The 22,213-nt window shown below is 38.2% G+C and overlaps 1 protein-coding gene across 2 annotated transcripts in view; it reads right to left on the minus strand.

The window, feature by feature from the left end:
* Positions 1 to 20,557, minus strand: part of LOC133578245 (MICOS complex subunit mic25-a-like) — a 135,330-nt gene extending 114,773 nt beyond the window's left edge. Inside the window, exons 1-4 of one of the 2 annotated variants that reach the window (XM_061932512.1) lie at positions 20,347 to 20,557; positions 9,374 to 9,461; positions 7,306 to 7,360; positions 5,306 to 5,441 (exon numbers count right to left, since the gene is read on the minus strand). In XM_061932512.1, coding sequence (XP_061788496.1) covers positions 5,306 to 5,441; positions 7,306 to 7,360; positions 9,374 to 9,461; positions 20,347 to 20,412 — 345 coding nt within the window. In that variant the 5' untranslated portion in view covers positions 20,413 to 20,557. The remainder of the gene's footprint in view (positions 1 to 5,305; positions 5,442 to 7,305; positions 7,361 to 9,373; positions 9,462 to 20,346) is intronic. The other variant, XM_061932513.2, reaches the window with a different exon arrangement.
* Between the last annotated feature and the right edge of the window lie 1,656 nt (positions 20,558 to 22,213).

Raw genomic sequence — 22,213 nt, forward strand, 5'->3', positions numbered from 1 at the left:
TTCAACTGATCAAGTCGTGGGGATCTACCTCATTCATATATATAATTTATATTTACTTATTTATGAAATATATGTTTTTGTTAACAAGTTAAAGGTGTTTAATGATAATACAAGCATGTTTAAAACATATGGTTAATATTGTTAATAAATTAAAGGTGTTTAATGATAATACAAGTATGTTTAATACATATAGTTAATATTATTAACAAGTTAAAGGTGTTTAATGATAATACAAGTATATTTAATACATATAGTTAATATTGTTAATAAATTAAAGGTGTTTAATGATAATACAAGCATGTTTAATACATATAGTTAATATTGTTAACAAGTTAAAGGTGTTTAAAGATATTGCAAGCATGTTTAACACATATAGTTAATATTGTTAACAAGTTAAAGGTGTTTAAAGATAATACAAGCATGTTTAACACATAGTTAATATTGTTAATAAATTAAAGGTGTTTAATGATAATACAAGTATGTTTAATACATATAGTTAATATTGTTAACAAGTTAAAGGTGTTTAAAGATATTGCAAGCATGTTTAACACATATAGTTAATATTGTTAACAAGTTAAAGGGGTTTAAAGATAATACAAGCATGTTTAACACATATAGTTAATATTGTTAACAAGTTAAAGTTGTTTAAAGATAATACAAGCATGTTTAACACATATAGTTAATATTGTTAACAAGTTAAAGGTGTTTAATGATAATGCAAGCATGTTTAACACATATAGTTAATATTGTTAACAAGTTAAAGTTGTTTAAAGATAATACAAGCATGTTTAACACATATAGTTAATATTGTTAACAAGTTAAAGGTGTTTAATGATAATGCAAGCATGTTTAACACATATAGTTAATATTGTTAACAAGTTAAAGTTGTTTAAAGATAATACAAGCATGTTTAACACATATAGTTAATATTGTTAACAAGTTAAAGGTGTTTAAAGATAATACAAGCATGTTTAACACATATAGTTAATATTGTTAACAAGTTAAAGGTGTTTAATGATAATGCAAGCATGTTTAACACATATAGTTAATATTGTTAACAAGTTAAAGTTGTTTAAAGATAATACAAGCATGTTTAACACATATAGTTAATATTGTTAACAAGTTAAAGGTGTTTAATGATAATGCAAGCATGTTTAACACATATAGTTAATATTGTTAACAAGTTAAAGTTGTTTAAAGATAATACAAGCATGTTTAACACATATAGTTAATATTGTTAACAAGTTAAAGGTGTTTAAAGATAATACAAGCATGTTTAACACAGTTAATATTGTTAATAAGTTAAAGGTGTTTAAAGATAATACAAGCATGTTTAACACATATAGTTAATATTGTTAACAAGTTAAAGGTGTTTAAAGATAATACAAGCATGTTTAACACATATAGATTCCTTTCTTTGTTGAAGACAATAATATAAGTTGGTGTATTACCTGATTCTGATGACTTGCATTGATTGGAATCAGACAGTGGTGCTGATAACGTCCGCAATTTCGAATGGAGGAGAAAAAAAGTCCTCCTTTCTGTCCAATACCACATGAAAGTGGTTGGTTTTTGGCATCTTATTTGTCCAGCTTCCGTACTCCTTTGTATACACTTTACAAGAAATACATTGGCGGCAAACCCCGTAGCTTGCTAGCTTGTGCACGCCAGCTTTCTGAGACTCTTATTTTGTTAGCAGTCGGTCTTTGGAGTTTTGACGACAGGTACGGCGCCAGAGTCTGTTGAAATAAAGTGTTTCTCGCCTTCCAGTCGATAATTTTAATGAGCTGGCAGCAGCCAGCGTCATCTCAAAAGACCCTCGGGTGCCGTGAATGTCAATGAAGTGACGAAAGTGACGTCATAGTGAAGATTTATGATCGCTCATTTTTAGGACTATTTTTTTAATGCCTGGCTGGTGATCGACTGACACACCCTCCGTGATCGACCGGTAGCTCGCGATCGACGTAATGAGCACCCCTGCTATACAGTATAAAGAAAAAGGTGTATATGCCAGCAAGTGTAGAACAGATGCTTGTTGTTTGTAGACTGCAGCAAGCCCGTGTTGATGAGGTTGTATTTGCAAAAAGAATGACACCTCAGAGAAGGGAATAGTTGGGGGAGGAGGTGTTACTGGAAGTGAGGAGAGGAGTCGGCTGTTTTTGTAACACGTCGTCTATTTAAGGATGTCAGTCATGGGCTGGCTTGTTGAACTGCAGAAAGAACTGTGCCATCTCCAAAGACTGGCAGCTGTTTTTTTTTTCTGCTACCTTTTATACGACAAGTTGGGAGTCATTCACCACTTAAGGCAGACAGCTGCCGAGAGCATAGTTTACACTTGCACGGTGTTGTTTATGGCGGCTGTGCTCGCTTAATTAAAATGCCAGGGAGAAATCATTGGCCATTGTTGGGATTTGAACTAAGGGTTTTGGGAACTGAATCTGTTTCAAGCTGAGTCTGGTCAAATCAAGTGTATTCACACACAGCACATTTAAAAGAGACAAGTGTTTCTTGGCAATGCAATCACATACAAACATAAGTAGGGATGTAACTCTGCACTCCAAGCATTACTGGGGGACCTCAGAATTCATTTCAACTGCTTTCTACTGTGCACAAGTCAACTATTGTACAAACATTACTAGGGATGTCCCGATCCAGGTTTTTGCACCTCCGATCCGATACCGATATTGTTTTTGCACTTCCGATCCGATACCGATACTGACCGATGCCAATACTGACCGGTAATGGCCTATCCGAGCATGTATTAAAGTTTAAAGTTATTTAGCCTACTTAGTTGTCAGAATCATGTTGAAAAGGGTTTTAGTACTCTTGATAACAACTAGCCAGCTGAATTAGGGGAGTTTGAATAATACACAATGGTTGGTAACAAGAAACTGACCTGTTTATTCAAGGATAAACACAAAATAGACAAAATTATACATGACAAACAGAAATGGCATCATTGAACTAGGGCTGGGCGATATGGCCTTTTTTTAATATTGCGATATTTTAAGGCCATATTGCGATACACGATATATATCTCGATATTTTGCCTTAGCCTTGAATGAACACTTGATGCATATAATCACAGCAGTATGATGATTCTATGTGTTTTGATTGATTGATTGAGACTTTTATTAGTAGGTTGCACAGTGAAGTACATATTCCGTACAATTGACCACTAAATGGTAACACCCCAATAAGTTTTTCAACTTGTTTAAGTCGGGGTCCACTTAAATTGATTCATGATACAGATATATACTATCAGATATATACTATCATCATAATACAGTCATCACACAAGATAATCACATTGAATTATTTACATTATTTATAATCCAGGGTGTGGAGGGGGGCGCCGGATGTAAGTGTCAAAAAGACAACTAAAAGAGTTTGATATGAGAATAAATCTAAAGTTAAAATATAGGGTAGAAATGCACCCATTTGCAGGAAATGTAGTCTTGATTTTCAAAATTTTCTTTCAAGGCTTGCATGTCTACATTAAAACATTCTTCTTCATACTGCATTAATATATGCTACTTTTAAACTTTCATGCAGAGAGGGAAATCACAACTAAAAAAAATCACTATTTTTTTCATGCGGTGTTGATCTGGAAATGTTTGCCTCGGCGATGGTGTGGACGTGTGGCACCGAATGGAGATAAGCGTCTCGACAGACCTTACAATATTTGAACAATGATGACGAAAACTGTTTTCTCTGTCGTGTCCGTGTGTCGAAAATTGTTATGCGCTTATTTTTTTATTTGATTTTGTGTGTGGCATAGATTTGCCGTGCGCAGAAGACGCTTGAGCAGGCGCGCACCTTAGCGGCTGCGCTAGCATCACAGCTAACGTTAGCCATTCTGTTACCTCTCTGCTGGGAGAGGGCGTATACGTATGTGACGTATGACGTGACAGTATGTGACGTGTGTAAGAAGGTGCGCTTGCTGTCTGTGAGAGGGAGACACAGGAAAGAGTGAGAAGAGCCTGTCGTGTAATGCCAGCAGCTAAAAGCAACTGCGTTAGAATCCACAGACATGTGGATTTGTTGAAGGTGTGCTGGAAAATGCGGAACGGAAATTACGGAGCAGCAGAAAAGTGGAATGTATTATTTAAATCGGTGCGTTGGAAAACACGGACCGGATTTTTTTTAAACTGGATCTGGATCGGCATTTTCCCATGCCTTGCCGATACGCAATTTTTGGCAAATATCGGCAGCCGATCCGATCCAAATATCGGATCGGGACATCCCTACTGCATACGTCAGCAGACTAATTAGGAGCCTTTGTTTGTTTACTTACTACTAAAAGACAAGTTGTCTAGTATGTTCACTAGTTTATTTAAGGACTTAACTGCAATAATAAACATATGTTTCATGTACCCTAAGATTTTTTGTTAAAATAAAGCCAATAATGCAATTTTTTGTGGTCCCCTTTATTTAGAAAAGTACCGAAAAGTATCTAAATAATTTTAGTACCAGTACCGGTGCCAACGTTACAACACTACTATATACACACACACACACACACTTATATATAAATATGCACAAACATATATATATTAGAGGTATCAGTATCATGCTTCAAACCCTATTTCAGAAAGCAAAACGTGCTCATTGTAGCCAATAATCCTGATTTCCTCATCTTACTACAAAAAAAATCAGCACAATTGTTTTATTCATTTTTGTTTTGTAGGTTGAAGTGTTTTCATACTGTGCACCTGAGTTAATGTTGCTGATCAATTTGAATTGATTATTATTTATTGGGTTTGATCACAGAAAACAATTGAGGAGGTAAAGCAACATGTGCAGTCTAAATACTTTGCGTGATTTATCTGCATATATACGTCAATGATGCAACATTTTTTGCGGTAAATCCCATGAGTGTACTCAATATTTTTGACACCCTAATAAATATGTCATGAATAAAGATCCAAATCCAAATGAGTAAGTCAAATGTTGCTTTCTAAACATGTCATTATAAGTCTAAACAGCAGATGGTGCTGCAGGCCAAAAGAAGGCTTGCGGTTCAACTTTTGCTGCAGAAAAATGTCCTTTGAAAATATGGACTAGTTTAGATTTTGGAACATTGCATATTCAGTTATATCTGAAGAAGTGTTGTTACTAATGTATAAGTGAAGGTGTACTGTTGAATAAATGTCTTTTTTTTTTTTCAAGAAACGTTTTTGTGTAGTTTTTGATAGTAGGGCTTTTTGTGTCTACAATATTTATGTTTTGGGGGAAATTATCAGAATAAAGTCAAAGTAGCACTTTGCACTAATCATTGTTCTGCAAACACGGTGCGACTCACCAGCATCTTGGCCTTTTCCTGCTCCTCCCAGGCCTTCCCTTTCTCCATGATGACCGAGCGACTCGGGTGGTCTAAGCCCACAGTCTGGGCCAGTCTGGTCAGCTGCTCCTGCACCAAGGCCTGCTGCTTCTCAAAACTGAAATCAGGACAAAAGGTCACATTTTATTATTTTACTTTGAAAGGATTTTAGACATAATTGACTGATAAATTGAAAGCAAAGTGCAGTTAAATCGGAGCAACATGTCAAGACTTGGTCCTGGGTGTTTGCTTTTCCGGGATGCAACGGAAAGTTGGCTCGGGCGAGACGGGAATGTAAGTACATGATTTATTTAATTTTATCAAAAAAAAGTACAAACGAAAAGCGCGCACAGTGGCGGAGAAACGACTTGGCTATGAAAACAAATACTTGCACAAAGGCAGAAACTATGAACAACAAAAAACACTAACTGTGGCTTAATAAACAAAAACTTACCGTATTTTCCGCACTATTAGCCGCACCTAAAAACCACAAATTTACTCAAAAGCTGACAGTGCGGCTTATAACCCGGTGCGCTTTATATATGGATTAATATTAAGATTCATTTTCATAAAGTTTAGGTCTCGCAACTACGGTAAACAGCCGCCATCTTTTTTCCCCGTAGAAGAGGAAGCGCTTCTTCTTCTACGCCAAGCAACCGCCAAGGTAAGCACCCGCCCCCATAGAAGAGGAAGCGCTTCTTCTTCTACTGTAAGCAACCACCCGCCCCCGTAGAAGAAGAAGAAGAAGCGCGCGGATATTACGTTTCATTTCCTTTGTGTGTTTACATCTGTAAAGACCACAAAATGGCTCCTACTAAGCGACAGGTTTCCGGTTCATGAAAAAACGCAATCTCTCCATCCGCACACGGACTACTATTTCACAGCAACTGCCTAAAGACTTTCAAGAAAAGCTGGCTACTTTCCGTGCATATTGTAAAAACAAGAGAGCTGAAAAAAAGATCCGGCCAGAGAACATTATCAACATGGACGAGGTTCCACTGACTTTTGATATTCCTGTGAACCGCACTGTGGATACAACGGGAGCACGTACGGTGAATATTCGCACCACAGGGAATGAGAAGTCGTCCTTCACTGTGGTTCTAGCTTGCCATGCTAATGGCCAGAAACTTCCACCCATGGTGATATTCAAAAGGAAGACCTTGCCAAAAGAGACCTTTCCAGCCGGCGTCATCATAAAAGCTAACTCGAAGGGATGGATGGATGAAGAAAAGATGAGCGAGTGGTTAAGGGAAGTTTACGCGAAGAGGCCGGGTGGCTTTTTTCACGCAGCTCCGTCCATGTTGATATACGACTCCATGCGCGCCCACATCACGCTGGTTTGTAATATATTATTAAAGTTTGACTGACCTATCTGACTGTTTTTTTGACATTCCCTTTAGCGCAGTTAGATGCGGCTTATAACACGGGGCGGCTTATAGGTGGACAAAGTTTTGAAATATGCCGTTCATTGAAGGCGCGGCTTATAACCCAGGGCGGTTTATGGTGCGGAAAATACGGTACTTGGCATGGAACCGGCATGAAAAAAGAGCAGCAAGGGTCTTAAGGGTGTGTGGAGAGTGTGCAGAAGCATAAATGCGGGATGTCGTCAGCACGACAAACTGAAAACAATGAACTTAAATACTATAGACATGATTAGTGAAAGCAGGTGCGTGACTCAAAACGTGAAACAGGTGCGTGACGTGACAGGTGAAAACTAATGGTTGCTATGGTGACAAAACAAAACAAAAGTGCACAAAAAGTCCAAAAACAAAACAGAACATGACTAAAACGAAACATGATCACACAGACATGACACAACACAGGAGATTATAGATCTGAAATCATGCAAGTTATTTGAATTAGAGAGGGTCAAAATAGCATTTCAGACTCCAAGCTGCCCATTTTGCACATGCACCACTGATGTCTATGTCGAGCTTGCACACAATTGACATCAAATCGAAATTAAAACTCTGAGCACTCACTTTCTACGAATTTCTTGCTGCACTTCAGTGGTGGACGCTCTGGGCGGTTTTAAATCTGGAAACCCCGCCAAAGAAATACCAGGATAATTAGCAACATATTTACACTTCCTGTTATGATAAACTCAATAGAAAGAACAAAAAAAGAACAAATGCTGAAAATTTGATATCTTTAAAGCACAGGTGTCAAACTCAAGGCCCGGGGGCCAGATCTTGCCCACCACATCGTTTTATATGGCCCGCGAAAGCCTAAAGTTAATTTGTCTTTTCTTAATAAATATAGTCCACTTTCTATTTTGACAGAAAAAGATACATGTACTGCGAGCAAATTTCATATCTTTTAAACGTGATTTAATTCTACATACCAAACTTATTTTCTTTGTTAAAATCAAAAAAATGTCTTAAATATCGGCTTGATTCATGATTTTAAAGCAAGTTATCCATCAAGTTGTGCCTTCTAAAAACTATTTTTATGGTAAAAAAAAAACGGTTAGCTCAGTCGCCAAAATTTTACCGTGAATAAAAATAAAATCCTTTTTCCATTTACAGTAATACACTGTAAAAAAAAAACAACAACCGTAGAATTTACAGTAAAAACAGGTACTGTTTTTCCAGTTTCCATTTATATGCTGTAAAAAAAACATTGTACATTTTCCGGCAAAATTTTGGCAATTGAGGGGTTAGTTTTTTTATGTAAAATCTACTCTACAGATTTGTTTTAAGTGTACGTAAAAATATAAATAATTAATAAATATGTTATTTATCATTTATTTATCATTTATGATATCATGAGGCAATTTATTGTGTGAATTCCCAAGCATTGCACACACTCCACTCACCTTGGATAATCAAACTACCAATTTAAAAAAAACCTCCAGGAATTCACACATTTTTTTACTGTTTTTGACCATTCCACCTTCAAAACATTCCTCTTAGTTGGAACAACAAATGCTCCTATTTTTGTTCGTACAAATTTCCGTTTTTCCCGAAATTCCAGGAATTCTTAAATACTCATTCTCAATTAAAACTGTTACTACGTCAACATTTTTCAACCATTTCCAAAAATTCCAACGGCAACCCATTCATATAATTTAGGACAATTGTGCTATTATCAATATTTTCAGAAATTCACGGCATTCCCGAAATTCTACGACGACCTAAATTCTCAAAATGTTGCGCCATTTTTAACCTCTTAAGGCCCAAGCTGTTTGTTAACATGCTTTTTTTTATTTCTCTTTGCTATTTGGGCTTATTGGACCCAAATTAGAATAAAAACTAAGAATCATCTTTTGATATGATGTACTTAGTCCATAAGTACACAAACATGTACTTCAAGTTTAATGAAATGCTAATTCTTATTTTTACACTTTTTTTCCAAATTCCATTGTATATTATACTCTTCTGACACCACCAGATGGCAGTATAAGTGTCCACATAAGTGGCCATAAGACCCCAATTCAGTAGTGTACACAATTTTGGAAATAAGAGCTAAAAGGTGCTGTCCAAGCCTTTAGAGGTTTTAAACATGATTCCAACCTTTCAACCATCCACACACAATAACAAAAAAACAATGTTTTTCCTTTCCCAAAATTCCTGTCTTTTTACAGAATTTTCCCCCCATTGACAATGAATGGGAAATATAAAATCGACTACATATCCCACATTCCTCATCCCATTTGAACTGTTCCACCATCCACACACTCCACTCGTCCTGGACATTCAAGCCAGCATGTTCCCCCGTTCTGAAAATGTCCTTATTACTCGGAATTACCAGGAATTTTGCCCCATTGAAAATGAACGGGCAATATACAAAACTCTCCATATCCCACATTTTTCAACCGATTCGAACAGTTCCAACATCCACACACTCCACTCACCCTGGACATTCAAGCATTTCAGTTCCACTCACGCGTATCTGCAGTTCCGCGGCTTGCGCACGTAGGGCATTCGCACGCAGTTCCTACTGAAATTGCAAATTCTAGTATTGACATATTATTCACTGTTACAAGCAGCCATAACTGCCACATGGCCCTAAAAGGAGTTTGACACCCCTGTTCTAAAGGCAACATACTTGATGTTTTGTGGGCGTCTTGCTGAGAGTTCTTGGAGCTGCCAGACCCTTGGGCGTCCCTCATTCGTCTGAGAACATCCTCTGAGAGCTGGAAAAATAGTTTGTGAGGTAAAATACTCACACACCCATTGACTCCAATAATGGAGTTAAAGATATGCTGACCTAGAAAACAACCCTCAACTGCCATCAGAACTTGCTTCAACTGAAACCAGTTTGAAGGAGTTCTAGTTTGATGGTCTCGGTGAGGGCTTCCGGTACCTGGCATAAACACTCTAGGGCAGTGTTTTTCAACCACTGTGGTCTGGTGTGCCGTGGGAGATTATCTAATTTCACATATTTGGGTTAAAAACATATTTTGCAAACCAGTAATTATAGTCTGCAAATGATGTGTTGTTGTTGAGTGTCGGTGCTGTCTAGAGCTCGGCAGAGTAACCGTGTAATACTCTTCCATATCAGTAGGTGGCACCCGGTAGCTAATTACTTTGTAAATGCAGGTAAAAAGGTGTCTTATGCTTAAATCAAAAATAAACAAAAAGGCCAGTGCCCTTAAGAAAAGGCATTGAAGCTTAGGGAAGGCTATGCAGAACGAAAGTAAAACTGAACTTGCTACAGAGTAAACAAAAACAGAATGCTGGACGACAGCAAAAACTTACTGTGGAGCAAAGACGGCGTCCACAATGTACATCCGAACATGACGTGACAATCAACTATGTCCTCACAAAGAAGGATGAAAACAACTGAAATATTCTTGATTGCTAAAACAAAGCAGATGCGGGAAATATAAGACATGCAACTGCCATCCATCCATCCATCTTCTTCCGCTTATCCGAGGTCGGGTCGCGGGGGCAGCAGCCTAAGCAGGGAAGCCCAGACTTCCCTCTCCCCAGCCACTTCGTCCAGCTCTTCCTGTGGGACCCCGAGGCGTTCCCAGGCCAGCCGGGAGACATAGTCTTCCCAACGTGTCCTGGGTCTTCCCCGCGGGCTCCTACCGGTCGGACGTGCCCTAAACACCTCCCTAGGGAGGCGTTCGGGTGGCATCCTGACCAGATGCCCGAACCACCTCATCTGGCTCCTCTCGATGTGGAGGAGCAGCGGCTTTACTTTGAGCTCCCCCCGGATGACAGAGCTTCTCACCCTATCTCTAAGGGAGAGCCCCGCCATACCGGCGGAGGAAACTCATTTCGGCCGCTTGTACCCGTGATCTTGTCCTTTCGGTCATAACCCAAAGCTCGTGACCATAGGTGAGGATGGGAACGTAGATCGACCGGTAAATTGAGAGCTTTGCCTTCCGGCTCAGCTCCTTCTTCACCACAACGGATCGATACAGTGTCCGCATTATTGAAGACGCCGCACCGATCCGCCTGTCGATCTCACGATCCACTCTTCCCTCACTCGTGAACAAGACTCTGAGGTACTTGAACTCCTCCACTTGGGGCAAGATCTCCTCCCCAACCCGGAGATGGCACTCCACCCTTTTCCGGGCGAGAACCATGGACTCGGACTTGGAGGTGCTGATTCTCATCCCAGTCGCTTCACACTCAGCTGCGAACCGATCCAGCGAGAGCTGAAGATCCTGGCCAGATGAAGCCATCAGGACCACATCATCTGCAAAAAGCAGAGACCTAATCTTGCAGCCACCAAACCAGATCCCCTCAACGCCTTGACTGCGCCTAGAAATTCTGTCCATAAAAGTTATGAACAGAATCGGGGACAAAGGGCAGCCTTGGCGGAGTCCAACCCTCACTGGAAACGTGTCCGACTTACTGCCGGCAATGCGGACCAAGCTCTGGCACTGATCATACAGGGAGCGGACTGCCACAATCAGACAGTCCGATACCCCGTACACTCTGAGCACTCCCCACAGGACTTCCCAAGGGACACGGTCGAATGCCTTCTCCAAGTCCACAAAACACATGTATACTGGTTGGGCAAACTCCCATGCACCCTCAAGGACCCTGCCGAGAGTATAGAGCTGGTCCACAGTTCCACGACCAGGACGAAAACCACACTGTTCCTCCTGAATCCGAGGTTCGACTATCCGGCGTAGCCTCCTCTCCAGTACACCTGAATAGACCTTACCGGGAAGGCTGAGGAGTGTGATCCCACGATAGTTAGAACACACCCTCCGGTTCCCCTTCTTAAAGAGAGGAACCACCACCCCGGTCTGCCAATCCAGAGGTACTTCCCCCGATGTCCACGCGATGCTGCAGAGTCTTGTCAACCAAGACAGCCCCACAGCATCTAAGACATGCAACTGCAAAAAAAAAAAAAAAGACAGGCTGCATGTGTCCTTTGCCATTTTTAAAGAAAGCCTGTTTTCCTTTCAGATGACTGTAAAAGCAGAAATGAATATATATCTATCTCAGATTATATCTTCTAACTGTAACAACCCCAGAGTTCTGTTTAAAACTATTAACACTGTCATTGATGCTCCCAAATCTGCTGGTTTTGATGCTTCTTTTGAATTCTGTGAAAATTGTCTCCATTTTTTCACTGACAAAATTGTGTCAACTAGAGCCAGTCTATCTCAGCCTTCATATGACCCTTCTGTTCCCCTGCATTTCTCTTCTGTTTTCCATCAGTTTGAGCCGGTGTCCTTTTCTTTTTTAAGTGACACAGTTAGTCATATGAAGCCCTCTGGTTCTCCTGCAGATGCCCTCCCACCTCGCCTGTTTAAGGAGGTACTTGCTACTATTGGATCAAGTGTCCTTAACATTATCAATAGTAGCCTCTCTTCTGGAATAGTTCCAGTAGAGTTTAAACATGCAGTGGTACGACCTCTACTTAAAAAACCCAGCCTCGACCCCTCTCTCCTCTCTAACTTCAGACCTATCTCTAATCTTCCATACATTTCCAAAATATTAGAGAAGGTTGTCTACAGTCAGTTGTTGCCCTTCTTAGAGGATAATGGTATCACTGAGCTGTTCCAATCCGGTTTTAAAGCCCTCCACAGCACAGAGTCAGCGCTTCTAAAAGTTTTTAACGATATCCTCCTGTCCACTGATTCTGGTAAATATGTTGTCCTGGTGCTTTTAGATCTGTCTGCTGCGTTCGACACCGTCGACCACGCCACCTTAATCACTCGTCTTGAGAACTGTGTGGGCATTAAGGGCGCCGCCCTCAACTGGTTCCGGTCGTACCTAACCGACAGGAGTTTTTGTGTAAAAGTAGACAGTTTTATGTCGTCCACAGCTCCTTTACCACATGGGGTCCCCCAGGGCTCAATCCTTGCCCCAATTTTATTTGCGCTTTACCTTCTCCCCCTTGGTTCTATTTTTAGGAAGTACAGTATTGCATTTCATTTTTATGCCGATGATAGCCAGATTTATTTTCCCATGGCACAAAATAACACGGTTCAACGTCTTATTGACTGCCTGCACGACATCAAAGTCTGGCTTTCAGCTAACTTCCTGAGCCTAAATGAAGATAAAACAGAAGTTATGTTGTTCGGTCCAAGTCGCTCTCCCTCCCCCAACGTTGACCTCGGCACTCTGACCCCGTATCTCAGCGACTGTGTCACAAACCTGGGGGTAAAGTTTGACTCAGATTTTAAATTCGAAAAACAAATCAGCAGCGTCGTTCAAAAAAGCTTTTATCAATTACGCCAAATAGCGAAAGTGAAACCGCTTCTATCAAGACATGATCTTGAGAAATTAATCCACGCTTTTATCTCGACTCGTCTTGATTACTGTAATGCCCTGTATGTTGGCATTAGCCAGGCCTCCCTCGCCCGCCTGCAGCTCGTGCAGAACTCTGCTGCTCGTCTGCTAACACAGACCCGCAGACGTGAGCACATCACCCCTATTTTAGCGTCCCTTCACTGGCTCCCTGTGCGTTACCGAATACATTTTAAACTCCCTTTATTTGTTTTTAAATGTCTAAACAACCTCGCGCCAACCTATCTCTCCGACCTCCTTCAGCCTTACTGCCCCACCCGATCCTTAAGATCAGCCGATCAGCTGCTGTTGACGGTCCCTGACACAAGGCTGAAGCTTAGAGGTGACAGAGCTTTCGCCGTTGCTGCTCCCAAGCTCTGGAACGACCTACCCCTGAGTGTTAGACAAGCCTCCTCTCTTCCTGTTTTTAAATCTCTCTTAAAAACATACTTTTATTCCATGGCTTTTAACACTGAGTGATATCCATCCTGCAATGGCGCCCCATAATACACCTGCTGTGATCCTGTTTTTATGTTTTTATGTTTTTATTAATTCTATTTTAATTATTAATTTTTTTTATCGTGTTCTGTTTGTGTTGTGTTGTGTTTGCTCGGTACTCGTTTTATCTTTTAACCTGTTCATTGTACAGCACTTTGGCTACCCCTGTGGTAAATTTTAAATGTGCTCTATAAATAAAGTTGATTTGATTTGATTTGATTTACAGGAAAATACCAAAAAAAAGAGAAAAAAACACCAAAATAGGAGCGCAAGACAAGAACTAAAACACTACACACAGAAAAACAGCAAAAAACTCCAAATAAGTCACGGCGTGATGTGACAGGTGGTGACAGTACACCTACTTTGAGACAAGAGCTATAGTGAGGCATGCTTGGTTTATATCCAACAATGACTTTTAACTGTCAACTGAGTTTATGATTTCTGCTGGTGGTGTGCCTCCGGATTTTTTCAACGCAAAAAATGTGCCTTGGCTCAAAAAGGGTTGAAAAACACTGCTCTCGGGCCACAAAAACTAGCAGGGGGCACATGTTCAGAAAGGCTGTGATCAAGTTCAAGTTGATTTAGATGCACTGTTTCTAGTTGAACAAGTACTGTTTTGGCATTTGGAAGTTGAAATGTCAATGGAAGGGATCTGGTCCAAGTGTCTCCTTTCAGTGTCCCGGTCTGTGAGTGACCCGGAACAACAACAGAAGAAGACGAAGAAGAACAGCGTCGTCAAAACAAGTTTGTCGCGGTCAAGAGTTCCCTTCTATTGTTTTCATGTCCAGAGACATGGAAAGTGACACATTTTATTGGTACTCTATGGCAGTGTTTTTCAACCTTTTTTGAGCCAAGGCACATTTTTTTCATTAAAAAAAAACACACCACCAGCAGAAAAGGTTAAAAAATGAAACTCCACCAGGTTGTTAATTTGAGTTTGTTGTTGTTTCCTGTGTGTAGTGCTTTAGTTCCTGTCTTGCGCTGTTATTTTGGTGACCCTTCCTGTTTTGTTGGTGTTTTTTTGATTGATTGAGACTTTTATTAGTAGGTTGCACAGTGAAGTACATATTCTGTACAATTGACCACTAAATGGTAACACCCGAATACGTTTTTCAACTTGTTTAAGTCGGGGTCCACTGATTCATGATACAGATATATACTATCAGATATATACTATCATCATAATACAGTCATCACACAAGATAATCATCAGGGTATATACATTGAATTATTTCGTATTAGTTCTCCTGTAGCAGCTTCCTTTGAGTGCTATTGCCCGCACCTGCTTTGTTTTCGCAATCAAGACTATTTAAGTTGTGCATACGCTATCCTTCTTTGTGGGGACATTGTTGATTGTCATATCATGTACGGATGTACTTTGTGCTCCCCACGCTGTAAGTTTTTGCTGTCGTCCAGCATTCTGTTTTTGTTTACTTTGTAACCAGTTCAGTTTTACTTTTGTTTTGCATAGCCATCCCTAGGCTTCAGTGCCTTTTGTTTATTTTTGGTCTAAGCGTTACATACCTTTTTACGAGCACGCTGTCTCCCGCGGTGCTCTGCATATTGGGATCACGACAAACCATCCTCGAAGCGTTCCGACTTCTACAAAGCAATGAACTACCTACTGATATGGAGTATTACAAGATTACCCTGCCAAGCTCTACACAGCACAGGCACTAGACAACAGCACATTATTATGATTATTGATTTGCAAAAAATATTTTTTGGACCAAATAGGTGAAGTGGTATAATTTCCCACGGCACACCAGACAATATCTCACGGCACACTAGTGTTCCGCGGCACAGTGGTTGAAAAACACTGCTCTATGAGCATGTGCAATACACCCATATGTCCAAACATGGAACGCGGTATAGAGAAAATAGTTTTTCATATATACATATATATGTATACACATATATATATATATATATATATATATATATATATATATATATATATATATATATATATATATATATATTAGGGATGTCTGATAATGTTTTTTTTGCCGATATCCGATATTCCGATATTGTCCAACTCTTAATTACCGATACCGATATCAACCGATACCGATATATACAGTCGTGGAATTAACACATTATTATGCCTAATTTGAACAACCAGGTATGGTGAAGATAAGGTACTTTTTAAAAAAAAATTAAAAAAAATAAAATAAGCTAAATAAATTAAAAACATTTTCTTGAATAAAAAAGAAAGTAAAACAATATAAAACCAGTTACATAGAAACTAATAATTAATGAAAATGAGTAAAATTAACTGTTAAAGGTTAGTACTATTAGGGGACCAGCAGCACGCACAATCATGTGTGCTTACGGACTGTATCCCTTGCAGACTGTATTGATATATATTGATATATAATGTAGGAACCAGAATATTAATAACAGAAAGAAGCAACCCTTTTGTGTGAATGAGTGTAAATGGGGGAGGGAGGTTTTTTGGGTTAGTGCACTAATTGTACGTGTATCTTGTGTTTTTTATGTTGATTTAATAAAAAAATAAAAAATAAAAAAACCCCGATACCAATAATAAAAAAAACGATACCGATCATTTCCGATATTACATTTTATAGCATTTAAAATCTCTAATATATATATATATATACAGGCACGTGTATATATATATATATACAGGCCTATGGGTGCTTGGGCCCCTGCCCTTTTTTGCCTCTCTTAAAAAGTGCCCTCTGCCTGTGTGTGTGTGTGGGGGGGCGGGGGGGGGGGGGGGTTTCTTTAAATAACATGAATAAATTCCTGTCAGGGATGTAAAAAAAACAGCGGTACAAAAACTCCACGTTTTCTTGTAACACCGGGTTGTTTGAGCCTGCCGCTTCCGCCAGAGAGGGAGAGAGAGGGCGAGTGAGTGAGTAAGTGAGAGGAGAGAGAGCCAACTGCGCCCCTGAGGAGACGTGACAGTGGAGCAACTTGAACCTGTGAGTTATGATCTAGTCGCCGTCCACTTATTCAGCATCTAATATGGGTAATATTTCAGAAAAACGCTGTATTATTCTATTATTCAATGTGTCAGTTTCTGTTTTTGCCGGACGTCGGAGCACGGCGCATCAATTGAGCACGGCACATCATTTCCGCACAGAGCAGAGCGGATCGTGCGGGACAGGAAGTAGTGTACAAAATACAAAATAAAACACCGGTTTAATTTTCAAAATAAAACGCACTGTCTTTACGGCGGATCACATTTCTCTCACAGTAGAGGTTTAGATATAAAGTTTATTGTGACTTTGCTATTACTGTGTGGGTTAACAAAATAATAATAATAATAATAATGATAATAATAATAATAATAATAATAATGATAATAATAACAATAATAATAATAAGAAGAATGATAATGATAATAATAATAATAATTATTATTATTATTATTATTATTATTATTATTATTAATAATAATTTCAGCATTCTGGGGCTATAAGATGTAGGTTATCTGTTAGGAATATTACTATCTGTATTTAAACTTGATTCATGTTGATTATGCCTGCAGCACAATGCCAAAAAAAGAAAGGATACAGAAAAGGAAGGAGAAGGAGCGCCAGGAAGCAGCTAAGGGTAGCAGACCTCTTAATGCATGGCTAAAACCAAGTACTAGCACCATGGAAGCCCTGAATTTACATTGAGGAGCATATTTGGGTATGGGTGGCCTCCATCCTACAGCCCTCTACTGGCCCCTTGTCCATATTTTTGGGCCTGTATTGCGTTTCAGTTGTTTAGTCTGAGCATTAAGTGAGAAAGACCATAAGTTACAACTTGATGGTGTTTTCATCAAGTTAAGGGAAGAAGGACAGATTTTCTCATTGAATTTTTTTCCATTTGAGTATTTATTTTTGTATTTTTTTTCAAAGTTCATGTTGCACTGTTCAATTTTCAATATTAAAGGGCTTATCTTTAACAATAAATAGCCTAATAATAAACCAGTGTTTTGTTGCTTTTCATGTCTTCCAAGCCTATGATAATGTGAATTAACTCATTATGACAATAATTTGTTGACACAAAAGAAATGGCAATCACTTTTACCTACAAAGGACACACAGCTAAGTAGTTAGCTTCCTATTAGCAAATTTAATTTTACATTAATTTCCATATTGTGCAAAGGACCAAAAACAAATTTCCTGCCCTTTTCTGACATTGAGCCCCTGCCGCTCTATAATCATGTGCACGTCCCTGTATATATATATATATATATATATATATATATATATATATATATATTAAGGCTGAAACGACACGTCGACATAGTCGACGTCATCGGTTACGTAAATACGTCGACGCCGTTTTTGTGCGTCGGCGCGTCGCATATTTACGTCACACTACTGTCATGGCGGAGCGCAAAGCAGACGATGCAAGCGAGGGGAAAAAAGCACGCCAAAAGTCGTCAAAAGTGTGGGAGTATTTCAATAAACGGCCTAATAATGTTGTTGTATGCACACTGTGTCGAGCGGAAATGGCCTATCATAGCAGCACAACGGCTATGAACGAACATTTGAAAAGAAAACCCCCGACAGCGTTCTTGCCATCACCATCAACAAGTCAATCGTCCGCGTGCGTATACGTTGTCATTATTACACAAAAACATGAATGTGTCATTTGTATCTGCGTTGTAAATTCATAAACTAAAGCACCGTTTCGCTCTGAGAGGCGCGTTTGGCGTGCCTGTTCAGTGTTTACAAAGACGCGCTCCTCTTTAACGCTGTGGAGAGGCGGCGGCGGCGAGCGAGCAGCGAGGCGGGGCGCGCCGAGAGCGACGCCGCAATCGTGCCCAGGTGCGCAATCCGCGCAGTTGGAAGAGAAAAGACTTTGTGTAAAATTAAAAGATTGTAAACCTGGCAAAGCCGTCTGGCGTTCAGTCTGGCGGTCCTGAAAGAACCCCACGGCACAAGACGTGTCACAAACGCTAACGTTAATTAGTTGTGCAAATACCTTTTACACCATTAACAGTTACATATACTATGTACAAACGAACAATTAACTTTCACTTTAATCATACTATCATTGTTGTGTTATTAACCAAAATAAGCAATAATTTTACTTTTGTTGAAATGTTTACACTGTACACTTTTTTGTATTGGATGTTAAGCTTTATTTTTGCACATTTTAGCAAATAAGCAATACTTTTACTTTTGTTGAAATGTTTACACTTGTTACAGAATATTTCCGTTTTGCACTTTTTTGTATTGGATGTTTATCTTTATTTTTGCACATTTTAAAGCAAAATAAGCAATACTTTTACTTTTGAAATGCTTATACTATTCCAGAATATTAAGATTTGCACTGGATGTTTACTTTTATATTTGCACATTAAAAAGCAAATAAGCTACTTTTAATTTTGTTAAATGTTAAAAGTTTTAAATGATTACATTGTTACAGAATATTTTGTCATGTTGTTGTCAATGTTGACTGAGTGGCCATACTTTTTTTTTTGTAAATAAAAGCCATGCCTTTTGAAAAAACTGGCCTACATTTATTTTTTTCCTCTTCATTTTAAATTAAAAAAAAATCGGTAAAAGGAAAAATAATCTATAGATTAATCGAAAAAATAATCTATAGATTAACCGATTAATCGAAAAAATAATCTATAGATTAATCGATAGAAAAATAATCGCTAGCTGCAGCCCTAATATATATATATATATATATATATATATATATATATATATATATATATATATATATATATATATTTGTCTATATACATATATATATACAGTCTAGGTCAAAAGTTTACATACACTTGTAAAGAACATAATGTCATGGCTGTTTTGAGTTTCCAATAATTTCTACAACTTTTATTTTTTTGTGATAGATACTTACGCAACATGTCACACTAAGGGTGACCGTATAAACAACGCCAACACTGTCATAAACATGTGCCATATAGTGAAACCACACTAAACAACAATGACAAACACATTTTGGGAGAATACATAAACACTACAGAACAAATTCCCAGAATTCCCTGCAGCACCAACTCTTCCGGGACACTACAATATAAACAAATGCCATTGGTGGATCTACACCTAACATCCACAAGTACAGGAGCGTACCTAGTCGATACTACTATGATTTCATCGATATTTTAGCATCACAAAATCTTTTCTTTTTTTTTTAAATATTTATATTAGGTTTATAAAGTGTCCCTGGACACATGAGGACTTTGAATATGACCAATGTATGATCCTGTAACTACTTGGTATCGGATTGATACCTAAATGTGTGGTATCATCCAAAACTAATGTAAAGTATCAAACAACAGAAGAATAAGTGATTATTACATTTTAACAGAAATGTAGCTAGAACATGTTAAAAAAGTAAATAAGCAGATATTAACCGTAAATGAACAAGTAGATTAATAATTCATTTTCTACCACTTGTCCTTAATAATGTGGACAAAATAATAGGTGTATAAATGACACAATATGTTACTGCATACGTCAGCAGACCAAATAGGAGTCTTTGTTTGTTTACTTACTACTAAAAGACAAGTTGTTTAGTATGTTCACTATTTTATTTAAGGACAAACTTGCAATAATAAATATATATTTAATGTACCCTAAGATTTGTTGTTCAAATAAAGCCACTAATGACATTTTTTGTGGTCCACTTTGCCTTGAACATTTGCCAGTCTGTGGCTAGTCCTTCTGTCAAATGTGCAAAGGAGGTTTGAGTGCGTCAGAGCAGGTTCAAATGGGGACAGTTAGTTGAAAAAAAAAATCAACAATAATAAGTCAATATTTTGAAAGCTACGAAAAAGACGACTAGTGTATAAAGAAAAGAGATAACGGTTACCTTCACTCCTTCAATAACGGTGACCTTCTCCTCTTCGTCCAGTCCAAATGACACTTTCCCGCCCATGTCGACCACCTTTGTGTCCCACCTGGATGTTTTGGGGGCGATTTAGTTCAGCTTTGACGGCCGCCCGTCAGACATTTGTTCAACAGCAGGCTGGACTCCTCGCTGTTGAAAAGGCTCCAATCAAGGTCACTGTGGCCACGCAGTATCCTCGACGCTCATTGGTCGGATCAAAATAATAGTGACGTATTTTGTATCAGATGAGCAGAGGGGGTCGATGGGAAATGTAGTCCATTATCTGACACAGCGTGTATGGACACTAGGGGAACATATTCTAAGTAACAAAGACTTAACTTACAGTTATTTGGACACTAGGGGAACATATTCTAAATAACAAAGACTTAATTTAGAGTTGTTTGGACATAAGGGGAACATATTCTAAGTAACAAAGACTTCATTTAGAGGTATTTGGACAAAAGGGGAACATATTCTAAGTAACAAAGGCTTCATTTAGAGTTATTTGGACACTAGGGGAACATATTTTAAGTAACAAAGACTTAACTTACAGTTATTTGGACACTAGGGGAACATATTCTAAATAACAAAGACTTAATTTAGAGTTGTTTGGACATAAGGGGAACATATTCTAAGTAAGAAAGACTTCATTTAGAGGTATTTGGACACTAGGGGAACATATTCTAAGAACAAAGACTTAATTTACAGTTATTTGGACACTAAGGGAACATATTCTAAGTAACAAAGACTTAATTTACAGTTATTTGGACACTAAGGGAACATATTCTAAGTAACAAAGACTTAGTTTATAGTTATTTGGACACTAGGGGAACATATTCTAAGTAACAAAGACTTAGTTTATAGTTATTTGGACACTAGGGGAACATATTCTAAGTAACAAAGACTTAATTTAGAGGTATTTGGACACTAGGGGAACATATTCTAAGTAACAAAGACTTAGTTTATAGTTATTTGGACACTAGGGGAACATATTCTAAGTAACAAAGACTTAGTTTATAGTTATTTGGACATGAGGGGAACATATTCTAAGTAACAAAGACTTAATTTACAGTTATTTGGACACTAAGGGAACATATGCTAAGTAACAAAGACTTCATTTAGAGTTATTTGGACAATAGGGGAACATATTCTAAGTAACAAAGACTTCATTTAGAGTTATTTGGACACTAGGGGGACATATTCTAAGTAACAAAGACTTAGTTTATAGTTATTTGGACACTAGGGGAACATATTCTAAGTAACAAAGACTTAATTTACAGTTATTTGGACACTAAGGGAACATATTCTAAGTAACAAAGACTTAATTTACAGTTATTGGGACACTAAGGGAACATATTCTAAGTAACAAAGACTTAGTTTATAGTTATTTGGACACTAGGGGAACATATTCAAAGTAACAAAGACTTCATTTAAAGTTATTTGGACACTAGGGGAACATATTCTAAGTAACAAAGACTTAATTTACAGTTATTTGGACACTAGGGGAACATATTCTAAGTAACAAAGACTTAATTTACAGTTATTTGGACACTAGGGGAACATATTCTAAGTAACAAAGACTTAATTTACAGTTATTTGGACACTAAGGGAACATATTCTAAGTAACAAAGACTTAATTTACAGTTATTTGGACACTAAGGGAACATATTCTAAGTAACAAAGACTTAATTTACAGTTATTTGGACACTAGGGGAACATATTCTAAGTAACAAAGACTTAATTTACAGTTATTTGGACACTAAGGGAACATATTCTAAGTAACAAAGACTTAATGTACAGTTATTTGGACACTAGGGGAACATATTCTAAGTAACAAAGACTTAATTTA

Source organism: Nerophis lumbriciformis, linkage group LG38 (assembly GCF_033978685.3).
Source record: "Nerophis lumbriciformis linkage group LG38, RoL_Nlum_v2.1, whole genome shotgun sequence".
In the NCBI taxonomy this organism is placed as follows: domain Eukaryota; kingdom Metazoa; phylum Chordata; class Actinopteri; order Syngnathiformes; family Syngnathidae; genus Nerophis; species Nerophis lumbriciformis.